The sequence below is a fragment of the Bemisia tabaci genome, chromosome 2, assembly GCF_918797505.1.
Source record: "Bemisia tabaci chromosome 2, PGI_BMITA_v3".
NCBI lineage: Eukaryota > Metazoa > Arthropoda > Insecta > Hemiptera > Aleyrodidae > Bemisia > Bemisia tabaci.
This window is the reverse complement of record NC_092794.1, coordinates 22,550,527-22,573,007: the sequence shown is the minus strand read 5'-3', so window position 1 is coordinate 22,573,007 and position 22,481 is coordinate 22,550,527. Positions and strand designations below refer to the sequence as shown.

Genomic DNA, 22,481 nt, shown 5'->3' with positions numbered 1-22,481 from the left:
GGTTATGTTATTGTTTTCAATGACGTCATTGACGTCTGCCTGTCATCGCTCTCGAACCTCGAACTGAAATGGAAGGTCTTTATTATCCTGTGAAAATTCATCTCTACTCCTTCTAAAAAGTCTTCACCAATTTCTGTCGTATTCACGTAGCTTCAAAACAGTTATTTTGCTTCACTCAATGTCACAGTTATCTTATCAGCAATGAGTTAATCGCCAGACATCAGTGTCAGTTATTTTTTACCAAGCTATCTTGCAGCAGGTTTGTGCCCATTCACTCATAAGTTTTGAATTTAAAAGAATATGTAAGCCACGCACAACTCAATACTTATATTTGCCAGTACATCTTGATACCTGCAGTTAACTCAATTGCAGAGGTGCATTCCTTCCAGCTATTATTCTGCTCGATCTAGGTAAGACATCTCTGGGAACCGCCTTTTGGCATCTGCGAATTTGCACTTCACACCCGCATAGACCCTGCTCTTAGCACTCAATATTTCTTTCTTTCCAAGGTAAAATCATCAAACTTCCATGATAAACAAATGCAGTTCTCTAGTGCACTCTCAGCTAACTGCCTTTAAACTCACTTTGAACCATCGAGAGAGCTACCTTAGGTCAGCACTTAAATACTCTGAGGTTTTAAAGATTATAAATGTATCTATGTACAGATGTAGAGGCTAATAAGTTTGAACTATTAATATGCAGAGTTTTTGATTCAAGGCAGAGAAGAGGCCAAAAGAAAGAAAGTTGTCGTTTTCTCCCTTGCTGCTTTACTGCAGAGAATGCAAAAGACTGTACTTGCTTACTGATCCAACGTAAATGAATGTTTAAGTCGTAATCATTCTCTCGATTGAAAGATTAATTAATTTTTTATTTCTTTGCATTTAATCGTGAGGACAAGAACCTTGTACTTATAGTGATAGGTGCAAACTTGTCCTGTTAGAGCACCATAACTTAGCCCTCTAAATTATCCTTATCTTCATTGTTCAGCAATATACTGAGCAAGTCAAACTCAAGACCAATCCACACAGGTCAGTCATTGCGCATCTTTTTGAAAGCCACTTCCCCGCCCGGCCCTAACTCGGCTGCACTCAATAGTACGTCACAATGGGTGCTCCCATAAGAAATACATTGCAAGCACTCAATAGTACGTCACTGCGCAGTAGAGTACCAAAACTCGTCCACAGGAATGACTGACCTGTGTGGATTGGTCTTGGTCAAACTTCTAGTATATGATTAACTGGAAGTTTTCATTTTACTTCCCTCGATTCAAGTGTTATTGATAGAGCCATTTTTCTGTTTCAATGGTGGTTCACCTATCTCCTTGGTGACAAAGTTAAATTGGTGAATCTTATCGTAAATCTTCAAACCCCTCAAGATGAAAGGTGGGTAGAATATTATTGTGCCATTCCACACCCTGTCATTGTATCTTTCTAGTTTCTGCTTTGTACTATCTTTAATTCATTACTTTTTTCAACAGAGTAATCATGCATCTAAAAGATTTAAGGTTCCGAAGCAAAACTGAGCTTAAGGCTGCTTGCCAAGTGCCACTGGAGACTTTGAAAAAGGTTGCAATGCGGTAAGTGAAGAACGCTTGGTTTTAATATTTTACTTTTTAGTCAGTGTTAAATGGCCAAAGGAGCAAAATTTATGATCTCATTTTTCAAAGAATTAAAATTGCCTCATGAACGAAATTTTTTGCAATATTGTCCAGACAGGAGACAAAATACAAATTCAATTTTCAAGTACTCGATGCTTATTATTACCTACATTTAGATGCAGCAAGAAGTCACATAGCTCTGCACTAGCAGGGAATGAGGGATAGGGATGAGGGGAGGGAGACACGTCCAAGATAATTGCATTTTCATAAAATGATGTTTTCAATTATTTATTTGAAATGTTATAGCCCTTAAGATGAGCTTTGCAATACTTTTTTGAGTTGTACGTCACGGCAAGAGAGAAAAGTCACTTTTTTCCCTTTGACGTCTCATGTTTAACAGACCATAACCTTGGTGCCAGTAGACCAAAAACCATTTTTGAAAGCACTCTCTGGTAGCATTTTTAGTCTACTGTAATTCTGACCATGCACTTAGGCCCTATCATCTCTGAAAAATCCAGTTTTGCAGGATAAACATGCAAGAAGTTAATTTTTGCACTCTTCTCAATGCTCTTCAGCAGCCTACTTTTTGGCCTTATTTCTGAAGTGATAAGAATCAAATTTGTTGCAAATTATATGTAGAGTATAAATGTAAGCAATTTATTCGGTCGAAGGAGCATTAGCTAGTAAGTATTTTTGCCATTTTTTTTTTAAAAAAATAAACTTAGATTTAGCAAGGTTTTTTTCAAAATGTTGGATTCAGCCGCAAAAATTGAAGGTAGCAGAAGTCCTTTGTATTCAGCAACCAAAACCATGCATAAAAAATTTTCATGCATTTTTCTAAGTAAGGATATTTTTCGTTCCAATTTGCCTGGACCACCTGTCTAGTGGCAATTGTTATTTCAGTCCAAAAAAAGCTCATCCAAAGTTGCAAGATGGATTATTTAAAGATGCAAAATTTGGGAAATGGAGACTTGACCTCATTGGCTAGTTGGAAGGGATACATAATTACCGATGAAAAATAAAATGCAACATGGGAAGATGAAGGTAGGCTTATTAGAGAATGGAAGAAGGAGAAGAGATTAGCTTTCCTAGGAATAAAACAGAAATCTGATTTCTCATCAGTATTTTGAATAGTGAATGTAGATCAAATTTGATGACTGATTCATGTTCTTCCTATTTACTTTTCTCAATTTTATCAAGGTATTTTCTTCGAAGCCTTATATTTATTTTTTCTGTTGTTTTTTTTTTCAGGTCAGACCGAAGCACATACTTGACAAAAATACTTGCAGAAGGGGAAAAATCTCTGCGAAAAGGAGATCAGGAAAGTGCGTACCGACATTTCATGACGTATATTGAAATTGTCTCCTATATCCAACGCTCAGAGAACGACAAAAAATATTTAACTTCCATGTTTGGTTCAACAGCAATGGAAACCATTTCAGTTCTTGAGAAACTTGACGAAGAACTCGTAGCTAGGTACGTATGTTTCAATGAACCCTATTATATCTTACATCTTTATATATTTATTTACATTTTTTTCCAAACGGGAGATTCTTCATCGCTATTTCTTAGGTGGCAAACTCAGCTTTAGCTTTGGTTGCATTGGGGCCAGGCCTCTGCAATTTTCTGCAATGTGTTAGGTTTTCTCAAATAGGTCAACACAATGTCTTGATCAAAATTTTGTTAAATTTTTGGATAATTTTAGTATGTATGCCAAAGTTGAATCATTTAACAAGAGTTGAAAATCCATAAACCCTAAAATAAAACAAATAATTAATTTTTAGGGCTTTTCCCCCTTCAGGGTCTTCTCTTGCAACCATGCAGGCCTGGTTGAGAACAATCTGCACCTCTGGTGTCTATCTCAGAGAAAAAAAAATCCAGACAAAAAACAAAAACTAAATTCAGCCAAAAACTTTCAGTGAATGGAAAATGTTTTATACACGTACCCATACATGCAATCGACAAAAATTAAAACTAACGAATCAAACAATCATAAGAGTATCTTAAATTTTACCTTCAGGTTCTCAATTTTTTTTTCATTTTCCACATATTTTTTGTCAAAAATGTTTTTTGAAGTCATTCCAATAAAAACATTGAAAAGGCATCAGATAGTCAGATAATCATCCTGGGAAATCATGGAGTCAAAAGAGAATATCATAATTCAAGAAAAATTGTCACCTTCAAATAAAATATTTACAAAGTTCTACCCTTGCGAGTCTCGATGAAAAGCTGATTGATTCAAATTAAAAATAAGTGCAGGCAATTTTAAAAATGCAAACCTACTGCTAGCTTTGAGGAATTTTTTTACGAAATCCAAAATTTTTCAGGTATGATAATTGTAGATTTCAAACTCTTGTATTCTCTCTTTCAGGTATGAAGAAAAAATATTGAAGGAAACACAGACTAATGAAAAGAATGCCAAATCGCAGCTGCATGAGTCAAACGGAGAAATTTTGCCATCAAGTGAAAGTAAGATAGTTTCAATATAGATTAATTTATATTGACCTTCAATGAAGCTAATCATAGGCCTACAGAAAGGTAACAAGGAAACATCGCTTCAGGGATGGGAGTCCAAAGAGCTTTAAACATTTTTCTTAATACCATGAACACAATATATTATAATATCAGTAGGTATGATACTCATTTTTTGACGTCTGAACTTAAATAGTTTTTTTGTAGAAATTTAGTCTCCTTTTAATTTCCACCAAAAATTCTTCAAGTTTGACCTCAAAAAAGTGAGTATCCTACTGATTGTGCAACCCGACAAAATAATAAGAACCCCATAATTAGAATAGTTTTTATGTTAAACATACAACTTGTCAAGTGTGATAATTTATTAGGTGTTTTTATAATTAATATAACTTTAACTTTAATTATATAACTTTAATAATTTATTTGCATCCCTCCATCTGTTAATTGTTTTTATCTCTGTCATGCAGCCACCGCACCAAAACCAGAAAAGAAAATCAAAGATGGTCAGAAAAGCATCGGACCTCAAGTATTATCACAACTCATGAAAGATGCTCTTCTACTGGTAGACGTGCGACCGTCAGAAGAGTTCAATCATTCCCACGTAGTTCATGATTCTATCATAAACATTCCTCCGTCAATCTTAAAGCAGAGGTAATTTATTCCAAAATCAATTAATTTAGGATAAGCAGGGTCGACAGGGCCGCCCAGAGTAAATGGCCATAGTGGATTTTTTCTAGCATTTTTTTTTTCAAATTGGTGCTGTAAAATTTTAACAACAGTGCCCTTTGCTTTTTAATCAATTTTCGTAGATGGTGGATGGGTTTTTTCCCCAAGCAATAGGGAACATGGATTTTTTTTTAAAAAATTGATTTTCCAGCTCTACTCAGATTTTCAAAGATTCTATAGTTATTGGAAAAATTTTGACAAGAAATTCGGAGAGTCCAGTAATTGCTTTGACATCAACCAAAGACGTAAAGATGGAACACTTTTATCTGAAGGGGACAAGTGAAGCCACCCTGGCACTGTGAGTTCGTAAATAAGCCGAAGAATCCATGCATGTCTTTTGAAAATTTGATTTTATTCCACAATTTTAGCCTTTTCCATGTTCATAAGTCAATTATAATACCTGATTTGTTCGTAATTTCATGAAATATTAATATTAGCTCATTATAATGCAGAAATTTCAATTGAGGTAAGAATGATCAAAACTGATATCCCCCAGGACAGTTATAATCAAAGCGCTGGAAAGAAGCTCTCTCGAAGTGTTTCTGAAGTGATCATTACATTCTCAAGTTGAAATAATCCACCATGGCTAGAAAAATGCCTGCACTGTAAAAAATATTAATGTATACTTAACCGTTCAAAAATTGTTTTTACCAGTGTTAAATCTTAACTAGAATAAAATTGAATCAGAAAAACGCCCAAGTATTTGAAGTTCACCATGCAAGTGGACATGTGAATGTGATAAAAGTTTTTAGCATATTAGATGTTTATTTTTAACTTACAAATCATGTTCAGTTATAGTCCAGGTGCCTGGTAAGTCTACCTGGAATTTTGGGTACACAGCGATTTTTTTGGCTCTATTTATGTTTTTTGGGTCGCTGAATCCGAGTCTGAAGTTTCCTACCGCGTATCTGGTGAGCATTTTCCGGCAAAAAGCGTTAGTTTTTCCAAAAATGTGAAAATCTTATTTTTCCTGGTAAAATTCATTTTTCAGGATGATTCTGACAGAGTTTGTGTTTCATTGAGTTCTCATAAAGTCTTTCGTTATAATAGTCCAGGCGCCTGGTAGCTAAAAATGAGGCTACCTGGAATATCGGGTACACAGCGATTTTTTTGGCTTACTTAATGTTTTTTGGGTTGCTGAATCCGAATCTGAAGTTTCCTACCGCGTATCTGGTGAGCATTTTCCACCTTCGAAAAATTGACCTATAAAGGCCTTTTTTGCGGGTTTTTTGATGTAGCGGCTACGCATGAGAAAAAGTCCCAGATTTAGTTAATGTTTTGAATAGCTGACATAATTTGGAAGAAAATGTTGTATACGTATGCTAGGTTTGCTTAAAAATTGAAGAAGATACAGCATCGTCAACATTCACGTTTTCGCGGCGCATCCATCAACGCGCGATCCGGCTCGCCACTGTCAGCCAAGTTCGGAAGCGTTCCAAAATTCTGAGATCCGAGGTTCCTCAATTTTTTAGCAAACTTAGCATATTCATATCCATTTTCTTCCAAGTTATGTCAGCTATTCAAAACATTAACTAAATCTGGGACTTTTTTTCATGCGTAGCCGCTACATCAAAAAAACCGCAAAAAAAGGCCTTTTTAGGTCAATTTTTCGAAATGGCGGAAAATGCTCACCAGATACGCGGTAGGAAACTTCAGATTCGGATTCAGCGACCCAAAAAACATTAAGTAAGCCAAAAAAATCACTGTGTACCCGATATTCCAGGTAGCCTCATTTTTAGCTACCAGGCGCCTGGACTATTATAACGAAAGACTTTATGAGAACTCAATGAAACACAAACTCTGTCAAAATCATCCTGAAAAATGAAGTTTACCAGGAAAAATATGATTTTCACATTTTTGGAAAAACTAACGCTCTTTGCCGACAATTATTCTAAATCTTGCAAATTATCTTTGATTTTTTTGCTGATGCAAAACTAAGTTTTGAGAGTTTTCTCATTTTTGTGTGACATGCTGGTTGGGTGGTCAATAATTTTTTGTGCCTCTGTATCAGCTGGGCAATGACCGAATTGATATGATTTTGCAGTTATTAAGCCTTTATGCCTTTTCTTTCAAAGGAAGGATCAATTTTCATCAAATGCCATTTCAATGTCTGAATCATGCTTCATACAACCAAATCTGTTTAGATGTTTGTGAAAGGTTTACAAACATTCTAACAGTTTGCTTTTTATTTTTTCAGCAAAACTGCAAATCAAATAGAGAAAGTTCTCGCAGAACCATTCAAGTCACTGTGGGCTCAAAGGAGAAAATTCAAATACATAATTCTAATTGATGAATACTCTTCAGAAGATGGTTTTTTACCTGAATCTCCACTTGATGTTGCCTTGCAGGCCATTAACAACGTAAGTAAAAACTGACTCAACCTTAAAATTTATGGATCATATGACTTATTCTTGGATCGACTCAATTATTTAAAGTCCTATGTGATTCAGGAAGGATCTTCCTGAATTTGCTTTGTTTATGAAAGCATTGGTGAAGAACTTTCTCAACCGAGTCCTTGTATTTGAATATCAATTTTAATTTTTTGGGTCCTCCTCGCCATCTGAGGACATTAATCAAGTGGATTCTTTTGTTGAAAAACATTTATTTTTAGAGTTGGGCCGAAATGGAATTTTCGTGTCACCGGAACCGGATCCGGATATCGGTTTTTTGTATCCGGCCGGATCCGGATACCGGATAATTCAAAAAAGTATCCGGCCGGATCCGGATAGTACCGGATCCGGATAGTGCTTTTTCGCCCGAAAAATGTCGCCATTTTTGAGGTTAAGTTTACTCGACTCACGATCGGTCGTAGCTAACAAAATTCGGGCCTTGAATTTCTTTCCTTATTTCTAGTGTCACAATTGCAATAGTACAAAAATCATGGTTGACAAATAATATGTGTCATAAATATAGCAAGGCAGTTTCTAGCTTTTCGCAGCTGTGCTCATATGTTCAGCAGGAGGGTGTTATCAGAAGTCAGAAATGTAAACAAAACAAAAGTGGAAAACAGCGCTGCCAATCTGACACTTTTGAAAGCACCGCCGCCGCATGCCAATCCAAAGTCACAGCAAATCAAAGCCTGTCTTGACGGAAAATTATTCGGTCAATTTCTGTTGATGAGAATCTCTAAATGAACGAGAGAAATGGATGTTTCAACCGATCACAAACTTAATTGGCCTTCGTTTCGATATTACCGAAACAAACAGCGTGCTGCAACACTACGATGAATGCGGAGTTTTTAATTCAGATAGATTGCTTAATTTGCCACTTGAAAATAGTAAAAATAATAAAAGGGAAACTGTAATATGTAATAAAAATAAACAATGCACTAAAACTTTAGAAATGGTGGCATGAATTGCAAAACAGACTGAATATAATTAAAATTGTTCAAGACTTAGCAGCATGTAATTCATGTTGAAAGAAAAAAAAATAAACGGAGCTGTATTGAAGGAGAAGAAAAAAAAGTCAAAAGTTTCAGGAAAAAATACAGAAAATTGTATTGATAGGGAAGAAAAAAGAAAGAATATCACCAAAAATTTATCGAAATTTTCAGGGCCAAAAAAGCACTATTCGGCGGGTCCAAAAACCGGATAGCGCGATTATCCGGCCGGATCCGGATACTCGCGAAAATCGTATCCGGCCGGAGCCGGATATCCGGTATCCGGCATAATCCGGCAATCCGGATAATCGCCGGATACCCGGCCCAACTCTATTTATTTTTAAGAATTTTTGATTAAAGTTAATGATTGTAAAACAGAAAGAAAATTAAATCCTTCAGCCTTTTTTTCACTGCCTTATTCATCCCCAATGAGTCAGTTAAGCTTGGGAGGGATTTGCCTGCAAATAGTCGAATCTTTCAGTTTTCGGTACGAGAAGAACGATGCTCACATTACAACTTCTCGAAACATTGTCTCTGCGGAGATATAACGCTTCCTTTTTAGGGGTCCTTGAAAATATGTTTGAACCGACCGCCGTGAATCTTCGAGTCTACGCGTCATATACAGGGAGATGGTGGCGACGAAGCCAACCTGTTTAATACCGCCAAGCTGACTTTGTTGACATCACGATTTCTCGTTTGAGGTTAAGTAAGGTCTATGTGAATGTTCCATACCCTACATGAATCTGTATCGCATTCTGATTGAAGCGCTTAGAGAATTAAGAGCAATGGGTATGAATCTCAAACAAAGTAACCTACATAACCTCCAATTGACCAACAAAAACACACCGCCAATGCAACGCAGCCGTGTATTCTTCCACTACACATTCCGCTGCCATATTGATCGTGACGTGTACATTCGAAACCTACGAGCGAGCGGTTCAAACGCCATTTTAGGCCAGCCTAATTTTTGGCACTTTCAAATAAACTTTTCTCCCCTTTGCATTCATCAAAAAAAATCAGGAAAAAAACTGTAAGCTTCGGTCACTCACTACTTTTGAATGACACAGCAAAAAAAAAATGACTTAACTGGCTCATTATTCGCTTTGTGTGCCCTATTATTTTTGAAATTAGAGTGACCTTTGTCTTGATGCATGCATTTTTGTAATCTATGATAGCTGCTCATTAGGGTAGGTTAGTTAAAATTTTTTCTCCGAATTGTCTGTTGCTAATTAGGATATTCTATTGGGGTAAAAATGATGGAGATTTGCACAAATCCTAGTAAAAAAATTTAACTCCTTCAGGCACTTCTTGAGTTGAGAATACACGGTTTCATTTCTCCTGATTTGAGGTTTCTTTTTACTACTTTTACCCCGTAAATATTCAACAACGGAATATTTGTGTAAGGGCTAGAGAAAGTACTTGAATTTAACCCAGAAAGACACAACAATTTGTTTCAGGAGCTATATTTTCTAACTCCTAGCAGTATGTGTTCGTACCTTTCATGAAGCTCTGAATCGGTAGAAAATGCAGCTGGCAATAACTGCAAGTTGTCCAATTTTTTGTCGCGATTCACACAAATCTTCATCATCTATACCCTGTAAGAATATCCTGATTAGCTGTGGAAGATTCCAAGAAAAAATATAAATTCGACCGACTCTACTGCTCCCAACATGGACCCGAACTGCCACAATATTGCATTTTCCCTGGAAAATGCACTGAAAAAGTCTCATGTTCTTCTCAGTATGAACAGTATCACATAATGCTCTTTCTTTTTTATTTCCAGTGGGACCCTAACACTAAGTATGAAAATAAAGCTGTTTTTCTAAATGGTGGATATGCAGAATGGATGAATTCTTACCCATTTCGAACTACAAACCCGAATGTCCAGTTTCCTTCCCATGATATTTCACTATTAAGTTTAGGTTGGTATTAGAATTACTTTTTATTATGCCTTTTTCTCCTGTATGGCCTCAGAAAAAACAGAAGCTACGAAACATTGACTGCATAGTAGCCCATACTCATAACAGCAAAGAAAAGGACACTTCTGATCGGCTAATGGTTTCTTCCACCACAGCAGTTAGCTGAACCTAGAAATTTATAGTAGACAGTGGCAAGAAATGTGAATAACCACTACCCTACAACAAAATATGGCACTGTTCTATCATATGGTGCAAGGTTTCGTTGTATTTTGGGAGTACGCAATGTTGTGTAAGTAGGAGAACCTACTTAGACATGATGAGTCCTGAGTGTATTAGATATCATGATCTGAAAGAGGGAAGATAAATCATGAAGTATCAAACTTTCAGTTCATTGCAACAAACAAAGATTTAAGAAATAAATAAATAAAAAATAAAATTAAGTTAAATTTACCAAAATATACCCATTTGCGATGAACTTATCCCCTTAGTCTGCCTTCATCCATATCCAACCCTTTTTAAAGTCTGATTCTTATCATTGTTTCACTCAAAATTTGCATTGTGTGCATTGATGTCATATATTATGTTGCAGAAGATATTCGGTATCCCAATATGTTTGATGAGCCAAAACCTGTTGTTGTTCCAAAACCTACTCCAATCATTCCAGATAGGGCTAAAAAGGTAAACTTTTCCAAACTGGAAACTTCCTTCTTTCTTTTTTTTCTAATATTTTCAAATCTGTCAGTTATAGTAATCCAATTTTGTGATCAGAGGGAATCTTTCAAAAATTTACTCAGAAATTAATGAGAATTTTATCACTATTATAGTTTTTTGTTTATTTATCTCTAGCATATTTCAGCGTAAGATTTAAAAATGCAATACATTTAACTTATTGGCTGTCTTTGTTTAAAGGACCGAGTTGCTTTTTTTAGGCTTTTATGAGTCTTTAAGTAGAGGTTTTTAAACTTTTGGCATTAATGAAAGTTTTTTCACATCCTCACAAGAATATGTCACTAGTCTGCCATCTGTCCCTTTAGGATAGCAATTGAAAAAACCAGTGATTTTTCTCGTGTTTTTTACAGCTTTGTATTAAGTAATCATTTAATGCTCAATACACCAGTCAACGTCAAGTGTCATTATTGCATTTAAGGTATTGTTTTTTTTTACTGTCCATGAGGAACACCAGCCTGATATTAAGTTGAAGCATTACATGACTATTCTCTCAATCTAAATTTCAATGCTGAAATGCAAAAAAATGAATGGGGTCTACTTAGTCCATAAAAATTTCAAAGACCAGTGCTAAAAGTAGGCCAAGTAAGGTGAGTCCATTCTCTGAGTAATTCTGCAATTTCAGCATTCATATGGACTTGTTCGGTTGTAACATTACTTTATTTAATTTTAACTATTACCAAATTTAAATACAACTATCTTAATATCATTTCAGTCAATATTAGAACATTCTTCCTTTTTTTATTTGCAGCCAATTACCAATGACTCAATGAACCATGTTCCAAACATATCAGTTTTGAAAACGCCAAGCAATGTGCCAACATCGGAAGATGTGTCCAAACCACTGGATGATCGTGTAAGTTTGGAAATGCTTTATGACTATCGTATATGTGGTAGGAAGTATTGATGTAGCATGTATAAAGCTTCTTTAAAAGTCTGCCAGATACATTAGTATTTCATCATTTCCCTCTGCATAATTTTTCCCCCAGGTTCCATTTGCGCCATTGACTAAAAATGACAACCAAGACAAACTTTTTCATCAATTCAACTACCCTTGTGGCTTTTTAAAATATTCTTTATTTTTGTTCTAATACATTAATCCATCTTTTGAAGATAGAATTTTCATGAGAATGTCATTAAAGAAAGAATTTATAATCTTTTATAAGAGAAAGAATTTATAATAATCTTATTTGGAAGAAAGAATTCTTATTCTTTCTTCCAAATAAGGTAGGGGAAAAAAAGTTTTTTTTAAGTAATGTGTGTGAAATATGATGGAAAGTAGTCAAATCTTTATTTTCCAAATCAGTAGAAAAGAGGCATTTGAGCTTGCAACTTATTCAATTTTCAAATCACTACATCTAAATAATCTGTGTAGATTTTTTGAATGAACTAGGGAGTTTTATTAATAATTCATATTCTGGCTCTAGTCAAGGGAATAAAGCCTAGAAACTCTGGCTGTGGATGGTATGCAATTAATTTGAAGCGGTCAAAAGAAAAAGAACATGACATTTTAACACAGGTATTAATAACTAATGACCCTGGGCAATAGTATCGTAATTTGCAACGCAAGTATTTTACCATGATTCTTCTTACTTTGATGGAATGAAAGGTAATCAACCACTGTAGCTGTGGACGTGTATTCAATTAAAAGTGTTTTAAATGTTACAGGTAATGAACCAAGGAGATGAAAATACAGGAAATAGCACTAAGTTTGCTGAGCCAGAAGAGCCAATCACTAAAACTGTTGAAGAATCACTAACTCCTAACATAGATGTAAATCTAAAAATAAACGGTGATCCAGAACCATCTAAATCCAATATTAACATGTAAGTTTTTTTTAATGTCTTTAGATTTTCAAATTTTACAACCGTTCAGGAGGTAAATTCAAGCTCTAATGAGCAAAGCAAGTGAGTGACATTTTAAAGCCTTCTTTGTGCATTCACCGTAAGTCTCTGTGACTTAATCATCACTTCATGTAAAAAACTCATTGATTTTTCAAGGAATATTATGCAGACAATGCTAATTAGTTCATTATCTTGCTCTTCTTTATTTCTCCAGCTGAAAAATTGAATTGCACTAACTCTTTTGTTTGAGCATGGTGCACTTATATTTAAAGAAAGGTGTGAATATGAATTCAATAGTGCCAAAACTGATTTTTTTTCTACCTCTGTATAATTTATTATGTTTTTCAATTGATTGTTTCCCTCAATTTCTATATCTTACAGGAACGGAGACATAGCTGAATCACAAATTATTTTTCATCGTCTAAAGCCAGGTGAGCGTTCGCAATACCTACCCTTGGTAGCTACCCTTACATGCATGTGGCATAACTTGTTCATGAGCCTTTGTTTAACTTTTGAGCGATAATTATTTGACAAAAATATGTTAATTTCAGTTAGTTAAAACATTTTACTAAGCAGTAAGTCAAGAGAATCTGTTCGTTTGATTTTGCAGGCATGTATATGAAAAAAAAAACAATGCGTGAGCTCTAGTGCTTACGCATAATGAAATGAAACTAAGGTGACTGGTAATTAAAGAGTTCCTCTCTGCCCAAATTTTATGTGTGAAAATATGTATCTTTATACCTAAAAATATCATTCTTAATCAAACAAGAAATCTCAATCGAAGAGAACATTTAAAAAGAGAAGAATAAGGAAAAGTGGAATAAACCTGTAAAATTTTTTTTTTTCAGCAGCATTACAGATGCATTGAAAATTATTCTATTTTTCAGTAGTTTTTGTTAGTAACTGTAAACATTTGACGATAGTAACTCAAAATTGTTTATTTATTATTTTTCAGATGGTTACTCTGAGATCATGCCCAGCCATTCAGGCATGAAGAGGTCCCTGTCCATGCCTAAAATAAATCAGGTACCTTTCAATTCATGAGAGTTATTTGTAAAGTTTTTCTTTTTTTCTCTCTCAGCTTATAATTGAGACAGTCATCATTAGAGAATATGGTTAAGGAATAAGTCCTGAACTTTCTTCTCTCAAATTATCTTTGTAATGAAAAAAAATGTGAGGACTGTCAGCAGGAATCTTCTGCTGAACCTAACGATCCATTGTTCAAAAATAACACTCTCTTGTGATTCTCAAATCGTATTTCATTATACGAAATCATGAGAATAATGCATGATACCTGAAGCACGGAGTGCTTCAAGGGGTTGGACCGCAAAGCTGTCAAGGGTTGTAGCTCTCTAGTTTTCTAAAATGGTGCGTACATCAATCAGATAGTAACCTATTCCAATCTGGCATCTTTTTGGGCAGATCGCCAATCATCTGCCACGGTCAGCCTCATTTTTTTACATCTTTTAGCATATAAATTATAAACTAATCGTTTTATTCATGGAATTTTTTTTTTCCCCCAGTTAAGCGAAGAAGGAGCAGGGGCAGCGCCGATTCCAACCATTGATAGATCAAGCAAGCCACAATCTCAAAGGAATACAGATAATTACAAAATTCGGGACCTAAGAGATTCTGATCCCGTTCATGGCAAAGTTGTGAGTACATAATGAAATTAGCTTCAACTCTGATAATATTTCTTCTTCCCAATGCGTTTCATGGAATTCGCATCTTGAAGTTGCAAGGGTATTTATGTATAAAAACATGTTTCTTCCCTCTCTTTTTTTGGTGACATGTTTAAAAAAATTGGATCATGAAACGGCTAAAAATTATCTAATTTAACTGAAATTTTGCAGGAATTTTTAGACATACTGATGCCATATCAACAATCCAAATATGAGGGGAAAAAAACAAGAAGTGGCCAAAACTGTATGTAACAAGGTGGAGAAATGGTGCTGGGTCCACTCCATTTTGCAGGGAAAACAAAGTCGAGAAGTTCCAAAAATTATTGTCTTTTAAAATTATTTATCTCTGACTCTAATTATAAATTTTGGAACTTCTTGGCTTTGTTTTCCCTGCGGAATGGTGTGGACCCAGCACCACTTTTCCACCTTGTTACAATCCAAATATGTAGAGACATAGTGGCAGCAAGTAGGTAGGCTATGCCATATTGCTTCTTTGGCGCTTTTTGCCAGAGTTGCGAGCAGTTCTACTGAATCCATTTTGAATACCCTAAGAAGGCATTCTTCTTTTAAGAGGATTCCCTTCCAAGAGATTTCACAGTACCTGTCATTCTTTTGGCTCCAAAAATTGGAAGAAACAATTGTTAGCAAACCAATCCCTCCTCGAGTCACGTGGCTCATTTTTTTGTAGGGGAATAAATCCTGTCTTCCTCAAATTTTTCTCAGTGCACATCTACAATTGTGTTCGGATAACTTTTAAATCATCAACTCTGATTATGATTAGCTGTATTTCTTATTCCAATTTTTCTTTTTCAGACCCCAGGTCTAACTGGATTAAAAAATCTAAGGAATACCTGTTACATGAACTCAATTCTGCAGTGCCTAAGCAATACCCAGCCTTTGAATCAATTCTTTCATGCCACTAAAGATTTCAAGAAAAATCATGAAAGCAAAACAGAAGGAACTATTGCAGAAGAGTTTCGCACGGTTATTATCAAATTGTGGGCTGGCGAGTATAAATCTTTTGCTTGCAAAAACTTGAAAGTAAGCAACATTTACTAAGAAATGATCTATTTTATTGTCCACGTCCATGGCTATGAAAGCCTGCTCAGTATGTCACATTAGCTTTGTGCAAATCGGGCTCACATAAAGTTTTAGGCTTAATGCTTCTTTAAAAAACATTAGTGTAAAAATAAATTAGGATATAGAATCTTGAGATGCCCAGAAGAATGAAGTGAAGAAATTAATGTCCTGCAGTGAGGAAAGAGGTGGAAATTTCACTTAAAATATAAGCTCTTAATGGTAAATCGCTCTGCCTATTGTGAGTGAGTCACATTTGCAGTTAAAGGAATAAAGTGGTTTAGTGTGCTGTATTTAAGTTAAAAATGTTTTGATTATTTTCCAGAATCGAATCGGGCACTACCGCAACACTTTTTCAGGGTATGATCAACAGGATTCGCATGAATTTCTTACAATATTAATAGACTGGCTACATGAGGACTTAAAAGGGGTAACTATTATTCTGATTTGACTATTGTTAGATTGATGTCAGAAAGTTATCAATGGAATAATCAAAGATATCATTCGTAATGCCTTTTATTAGTGAAGTCATCAGAAAGAGGATTTTCCCATTTATTTAAAAACTGTTTCATTCTTGAATGTTTAGTCAGACATCAAAATAGATTTAAATTTTTTTTATTTCAGTTGCAAGAATTTGATAAAATAGTAGTAATATCAACAGAAGATAAGGAATACCGAAATTCTTGGTCCTCTTGTTAATCTGTTTTATTTAATGTTTCTTTGTTCCCTAATGCGTTTGCAAATTTGATTTATGCGGATAGATACAAGGCGTATATGTAGTTTTTGATACCCATTTTTTGGTTGGGATCTCTTCTGAAGAGAGATAATCACTGTTGAACAGTGTGCCTTGTGCTTTCTTCTTTTTTCCCTCAACTGGCTTGCCTCGTAGCGCAAGGCTCAGTCGCTGTCTGATAGCCAACAATAGGTTGGATTGATGACCATGACAGACCCTATCCAACTTGGAATTTTGGAGCATGGCCCCCACCAAGGTGGATTTAGGGTGTTCAAACGAATTCTTGCCGGAACACTTTCGATATCGTCTCTTATTGAAACTGGCGCAGTACTGACAGTGGCGATGATTTCGACAACAGCTGGCCTTATCGGATTTTTGAGAGCTCGCACTCAATGCATTGTTGCCCCGTGTGTCGGTTTATCAGATTTCCTGGCGCGGCGGCGTGTAAAATAGATGTACAAATGGCAACAGCTTATTTTCGTCAGCTTCAAAAACTCTGATAGCTATCGGCATGAGCGCTCTTATCGTAACTTTTTCTTAACGGAACTGTTTCGGTAGCTTACCGACAACCGATTGAACAGCCCTAGGTGGATTGTGTTGTTTGAATCTCTAATAGGTGATTCTGACAGTTAACAATGGTTATCTGGGGCTGGCTTGATTAGGGACGGAGGGGGATGGGACTTTAGGGACGGTAAAGCGCACGATTATCCCTCGTGGGATATTTGAAGTGTAGAGAAAAAAAAGAAGTTGCATACAGTGCGAATGGTCCACAATTAAATCACAATACAATCGATTAGTACATAGGTGATACTGACAGTTGCACGCACTACGAGCGATCTACAATCAAATCAAAATACATCCGGTCAGTGCAAAGTGACAACTACTAGATGGCCTCGATCCTCCTCCACCAATGTCGCTTTGAAGGGATAGATAAGGTATTAAATTGGCATGGTCATCCACGGCCATGATGATGAACCTTTAAGTACCCTTTAAAACCCATCATTTCCGGGGATTGAACCTGGAATCTCAGTTCTGGCAGCAAACTACCCTATCTTCCAGTAGCGAGGCGTGAATGATCGATTTTTCATAGGTTTAAATGGCAGATCAATTGATATATCGCAAAGCACGCCCCGCCAATGTTATCCTCTACACCACCAAGGCTGGCTCACAATCAGATAGAACAATTCAAGGGAATTTTTTTTTCTTTCAATGAAGAAAGGTGATAAAGAAAAGAAGTGGTTCACTTATTATGATTTGCAGTAAAAGGAATTAACAGTTCTAAAACCACTCTTAAACCTTTGCTTAGTGCTGTAAATCTTCATCATTCTAGTTGCTCATCTCTCAAATATTGTGTATCTTCTTTTCCAGCCACCTCAACAATCTTTTTTAGCTGGTGCATCAGAGGAAAGTGGAGAGCGGGCATGGGGTGAGTTTAAGAAAAACAACCACTCACCAATCCAAGAACTATTTTACGGCCAGCAAAGATCTGTGGTTACTTGCACAAAGTGTCATGAACGCTCCATCACCTTCGAGCCTTTTTCAAATTTATCTCTTCCATTACCATCTGGCACAGATGTTTGTACTTTAAAAGTAAGTTAATCTATGGAATGAATACTTCAGTTGTACAAAACAATTTTTTTTATGTATTGGACATGTAGTAGGTTATTCTCATGTAATTTTTAGGGCTGTGTAAACCTTCAGAAAGTTTGAACCGGATCGACGGTTCCGGCTCGGTTCGATTTTAAAATTTTGGTCCAAAAATTCGGAATCTATTTTTCACAAATTTTTTATAGTCTGGCAGTCGTTTGCAATTTTCAGTGTGTGCTTGTGATTTTCGGTAAGCTTTTGCGGTGTTTGAGGTGCTTTGTGTGTTTTTTTTTTTGGGGGGGGGGGGGGGACTTCAATTTTCTGGAAAACCTTGATATGATGAAGAAAGAGTTACAGCCACTTTTTCAATCGCAGCTTTCAAAACTACCCAGGAATCTTTCATTGCCAGGCTAGACTTCTTTTTTTTTTGGACAGATGTGTATCCAATATCTTCTCTTTCTTAGGGGAAATGAACTGTAAACTCAAAAATTCAGACTGTGAAGTGAGTTTTAGTTTTAAGTTTCTTACGCAGTATATCCAGAGTTGAGTTTTACTCCATATGACTTGTATCTTAATTTTTTAAAAAAATTCTACTCAAAGTTTTTATCCATACTGTCCTGTAATTGCATTTTATTTATGTTTAAATTTGAACATCTACCTTTTTTTCTTCTTTTTTTGCAGGATTGTCTTGATTTATATGTGCAAGCGGAAACAATTTTAGGCTGGGAATGCCCAAAATGTAAAACCTCTAGAAATGCTGTAAAAAAGCTTGACATTACAAGGTTACCTCCAATTTTAGTCATCCATTTCAAAAGGTTGGTATTTTTTCTTGACTGTACATGAACGATCTGAAAACTTCGTCCTTTGGCAAGGCAAGCTTTAAATTGTTTATGGATGTTATAATTCATTTTTTTAAAGGAGGAGGTATGATATGTTAGAGCCAATATTACGAGTTGAATTCCAAATAGTTTTCAAGAGAAAAAATAAAATGCATTAAAAGTGTCGCATGCAATAATTGAATCAAACATTTCTTGAAAAGCAAAATTTCCTTCAAAGAGAGCATATTTTCAGAGACTGTAAAATACTAAATTTTTTCTTTGATTATATAATTTTAAATGTGGAAAAAAGTTCACAATTTTTTTACAACTACCTATTCATTCCAACAAGTTTTAATTCCCATAACACTTTTTAGGTTTACCAGTGATGGATGGTGTCGCAAACAACAAACATACGTTGACTTTCCTGTCAACCAAACTTTGGATATGTCAAATTTCCTGTTCGGCATTGAACATAGAAATGTACACTTTTCTCTTTATGCTGTTTCCAATCATTATGGAACAATGGATAGTGGACATTATACAGCTTATTGCAAAACAGCAAAGACACTCAAGTAAGTCGGTTTCCATGAAAACTTTTCTCGAACGCCACACTGTTACTGCTGACAATCATCCTGTTGCCAACCTCATTCAGTGGCATTCTTATCTCCATTAAAGTTCTATTTTTTGCATACCTTGCTTTTAAGTATTTGATTAAAAAACATTCTGGAAATATGCCAAAGTCTCTTTTTACTTGTCAAGTTTTTAACACTATAACTTCGGCGATTTTTAGGAGAGAGACTTGCACAAGATCTTGTGTTAAAACAGAGGATACCCGATACAGCCTAGAGCTATGTTGAAACCGCATGTTAATAAGTTTTACTGTTTTCTCAAAAACAGGAAACATGCATTACTTTTGTGACTTTCTATGTACTTTCCCCTGTCATTATTTTATTGGTATTATTCTGCAGTAAATACTTTTCACCACGCTTATCCTTCCTCAACAGACGCTGCACAACCATTTTGAGTATGGAAAAAAAAAAAATCATTGTTACAATCGGATCCATCATCTCAAACACAAGAAAACTCGACCGATTATCAGAACCATCTTTCTTTTTGTAGGTGGTACAAGTTCGATGATCAGGAAGTCTGTGAAATATCCCCGGATTCTGTCAAAACTGCAGCTGCCTACATAGTATTTTACTCGAAGCTGGATTTGGACAATACCTAGTTGATGCTGCCATTATATGACTTCATTGTCACTGTTATAATTCGCCAATCCCTCTCCAGCCAAGAGTTCAAGTCTGGCAGAAGTTGTGACCATCGCCCTGATAAATCATTTAAGACTGCTTCACGAAGGATCTAAGCTCTATTGAATTCATATTTATTTTCATTGATTTATTTCAAAGTTCTTACGATGAATAGTTTACTCAGAGAAAATGATGTCACAACATGGTATCAGTTTATTAATCGTATCTTAAATCTAGTATTGGATGAAGATTAAGGCATTCCAAAAACGCCAGTGTTACAATCCTCTTGTGACATAGTGCATTTAAAAATTGTACCATCCGAATAATTTACTTTTTAACCTACCTTGCTGAATTGATCATTCTGCTCAACCCGCTCTATTAGTTGAAACATCTTAATTGGCTAGAAATAATGCATGAGATATTTTACAAATTGACTCGTTTCTTTTCCTAGCATCTGTTGAGTTGGATGCTGTTTTGTGTGAGACAACTATCCTTAAAATGCAAATTTCTAAGACAAAATATTCCATAAGACATCCGTGTTAATGCTGCACAATAAGGCTGTTCAATGATTCTAGAATCACCTTAATAAAATGTACCTCTTATGTAAAACTTAACAAAAATGAGCTCGTAAGCTTAAAAAGCTTTGCGAGGCTTCTTGCTTCTTTTTTATTTATTTTTTAAAAAGGTGATTTTAATACTAGAAAAATACAGGAAGGTCATTTTTACTATTGATGTGGAACCTGCTGACCTATTATTTTTCTGTTAAAAATAGAGGTCGAATATTTAGTGATCCTGAAAATTAATTTCTAGCTAAAATTCAGTCAAATGAAACAAAAAAAAAAAGGACAAAGGTGCTAGAGTCCCAATATTCAAAATAATAATTAAGCTTTTGCTGATGCCCAAGAAATTCTGAATAAACTTGCATCATCGGTTGTTCATTTTTAACCACAAAAAGAAGGGGAAAATTATTTGATTTTTTTTTCCTCCTGCAAGAATAAAAGAACTTTGCACGTCCCTGTAGGGGTTCAGTCGCTCTAAGTACACTCTGAGCTTTATTTATCTCCACCACACAGGAAATGGTTCATGTGTTCAATCATAAATATCTCGATTTCTACTCAGTGGATTTGCTTAATTTTTTGGTTTTTTGCTGATGATGAACTTCATGTCAATCTATTGAAGTTCCAACAAAATGTGCCAAGAGCCACTGCTGAACTCCTACTGGTATGGAGGATTCTTGCAAATCTTCCTAAATAACCGTCAGCTGAAGGAGTATCCCTACATCTTCACTAAAAAATGTTCTCTTAAGAAAGGAAGAAATAAAGAAAAACGGACCTATTCATATGTTCTCTCCCAGCATATTTGGATGTTCTGCCAGTGAAGTCCAGAATGGTTTAACAAAAAGTTTTGATTGTAAAAACAGTAGAAAAAAGAACAGACTGATTCTTTGTACCATGATGTCTGAATTTACCTGACACTTGAGATGAAAGGAAAATTCTAATACTTTTTCTAGCTTGTGAAATTTGTCGATTTGAATTCTTGAACTGTTTATGTTCGTTCCTTTGACATCAATATTCTCATGGAAGTAAGTTTTAAATCATAATTTCTTTATGCACAGCATTTCCACATTGATACCGAAATTTTTATCTCCATTTCTATAGGTTTACAATAAATTGTTATCTGTACACTAGTTCAAGAATTGCCGCAATTAATATATTTATTTTTATTGTTTGTTTATCTTTTTGTTAGTTTTTTTTCAGTCCTAAGTAGGTCCTTCAATTCATTATTTTTCTGATAAAAAAAGTGTTAGTGTTCCTTCCATGTTTAACATACAGTATAACCTCACTTACCCGACTAAATATGCAAATAATTGAAAATGCATGGCGAATGTTTGCAAAAATGAGAGAATATTACTAACTCCAACACACCAAATGAGAAGAGTACCACTGTATTTATTTTGAAAAAATAGCCGCAAATTATGATGATTTAAGTCTCCTGGAGAGTGATGAGAAAAAAGGTTCGGCTCCTCAGGTGCTTAACTTTGGTTCTCCATACTTTTCAACCTCTTAAAAGGGTTGAAGATTTTCGACATCATTTTCCCTTATTAAGCTGTCTCATCTAATGCATGGCGTGTGATGAATATTTCGTTGCAGGTGCATGTCCAAATAAAAAACATTTCATCTCTCTACCTGTTCTTAGGTAAAACAACGCCTTGTTGGTAGATTATGGCAATGTTTTCAGTTGACGAGTCTGAGTTTGGTATAAGAAATCTTTTTCACTTGCGACTGCAGAACAAAGTTCGGGTTCTATTGACAAAAAATCAGCAATAAAAAATTTGAGGACTTTCTCTGCGTAAACATGGCTTTTGTGAATCGATTGTATTAAAACTTTTTAACAGTGGATCCTCAACGTCAGTGCATCGCATAGTGAATGCAGCAGGTAGATTTTAAAGTTAAATGACTAGAAGGACTATTTCGGAAAAATAAAGATTTCTGTCTCTGGATCAATCATTACGGAATTTTCTTGCCAAAAATCGTCTTTCAAAGTCTGAAAATAAAGTCACAAGCACTGTTTCCCATTAACCATCAATGTTGATAGGTGTGTTAAAATCAATTGAAAATGGAAACAGTACTTTCAAACTCATTTTAAGGATTTAAACTCGATTTGTTGTAAAAAA

At 35.3% G+C, this 22,481-nt stretch overlaps 1 protein-coding gene across 3 annotated transcripts; it reads left to right on the top strand.

The window, feature by feature from the left end:
• Positions 1-70: 70 nt before the first annotated feature.
• LOC109043559 (ubiquitin carboxyl-terminal hydrolase 8) lies at positions 71-21,541 on the top strand. Of its 3 annotated transcripts, none has more exons than XM_019060779.2 (19): positions 71-259; positions 1,478-1,576; positions 2,849-3,073; positions 3,969-4,066; positions 4,537-4,720; positions 6,993-7,155; positions 9,958-10,096; positions 10,683-10,771; positions 11,571-11,675; positions 12,488-12,645; positions 13,045-13,094; positions 13,619-13,689; positions 14,187-14,318; positions 15,159-15,386; positions 15,748-15,852; positions 17,524-17,745; positions 18,424-18,557; positions 18,935-19,132; positions 19,680-21,541. In XM_019060779.2, the coding sequence occupies exons 2-19, from the start codon at positions 1,485-1,487 to the stop codon at positions 19,786-19,788; spliced, it is 2,502 nt and encodes an 833-aa protein (XP_018916324.2). In that variant the 5' UTR covers positions 71-259; positions 1,478-1,484; the 3' UTR covers positions 19,789-21,541. The 3 variants fall into 3 exon arrangements, with proteins under 3 accessions (XP_018916324.2, XP_018916323.2, XP_072153055.1); XM_019060778.2 differs by having other exon boundaries at positions 71-410; XM_072296954.1 differs by lacking the exon at positions 71-259 and adding an exon at positions 464-509.
• Positions 21,542-22,481: the final 940 nt, after the last annotated feature.

Bases quoted from the DNA above. Each gene is read 5' to 3' on its own strand.
- LOC109043559 (XM_019060779.2), top strand. From the start codon at position 1,485: ATGCATCTAAAAGATTTAAGGTTCCGAAGCAAAACTGAGCTTAAGGCT. The intron at 10,097-10,682 runs GTTGGTATTAGA...ATTATGTTGCAG, and splicing joins TATTTCACTATTAAGTTTAG to AAGATATTCGGTATCCCAAT. The intron at 17,746-18,423 runs GTAAGTTAATCT...CTTTTTTTGCAG, and splicing joins CAGATGTTTGTACTTTAAAA to GATTGTCTTGATTTATATGT.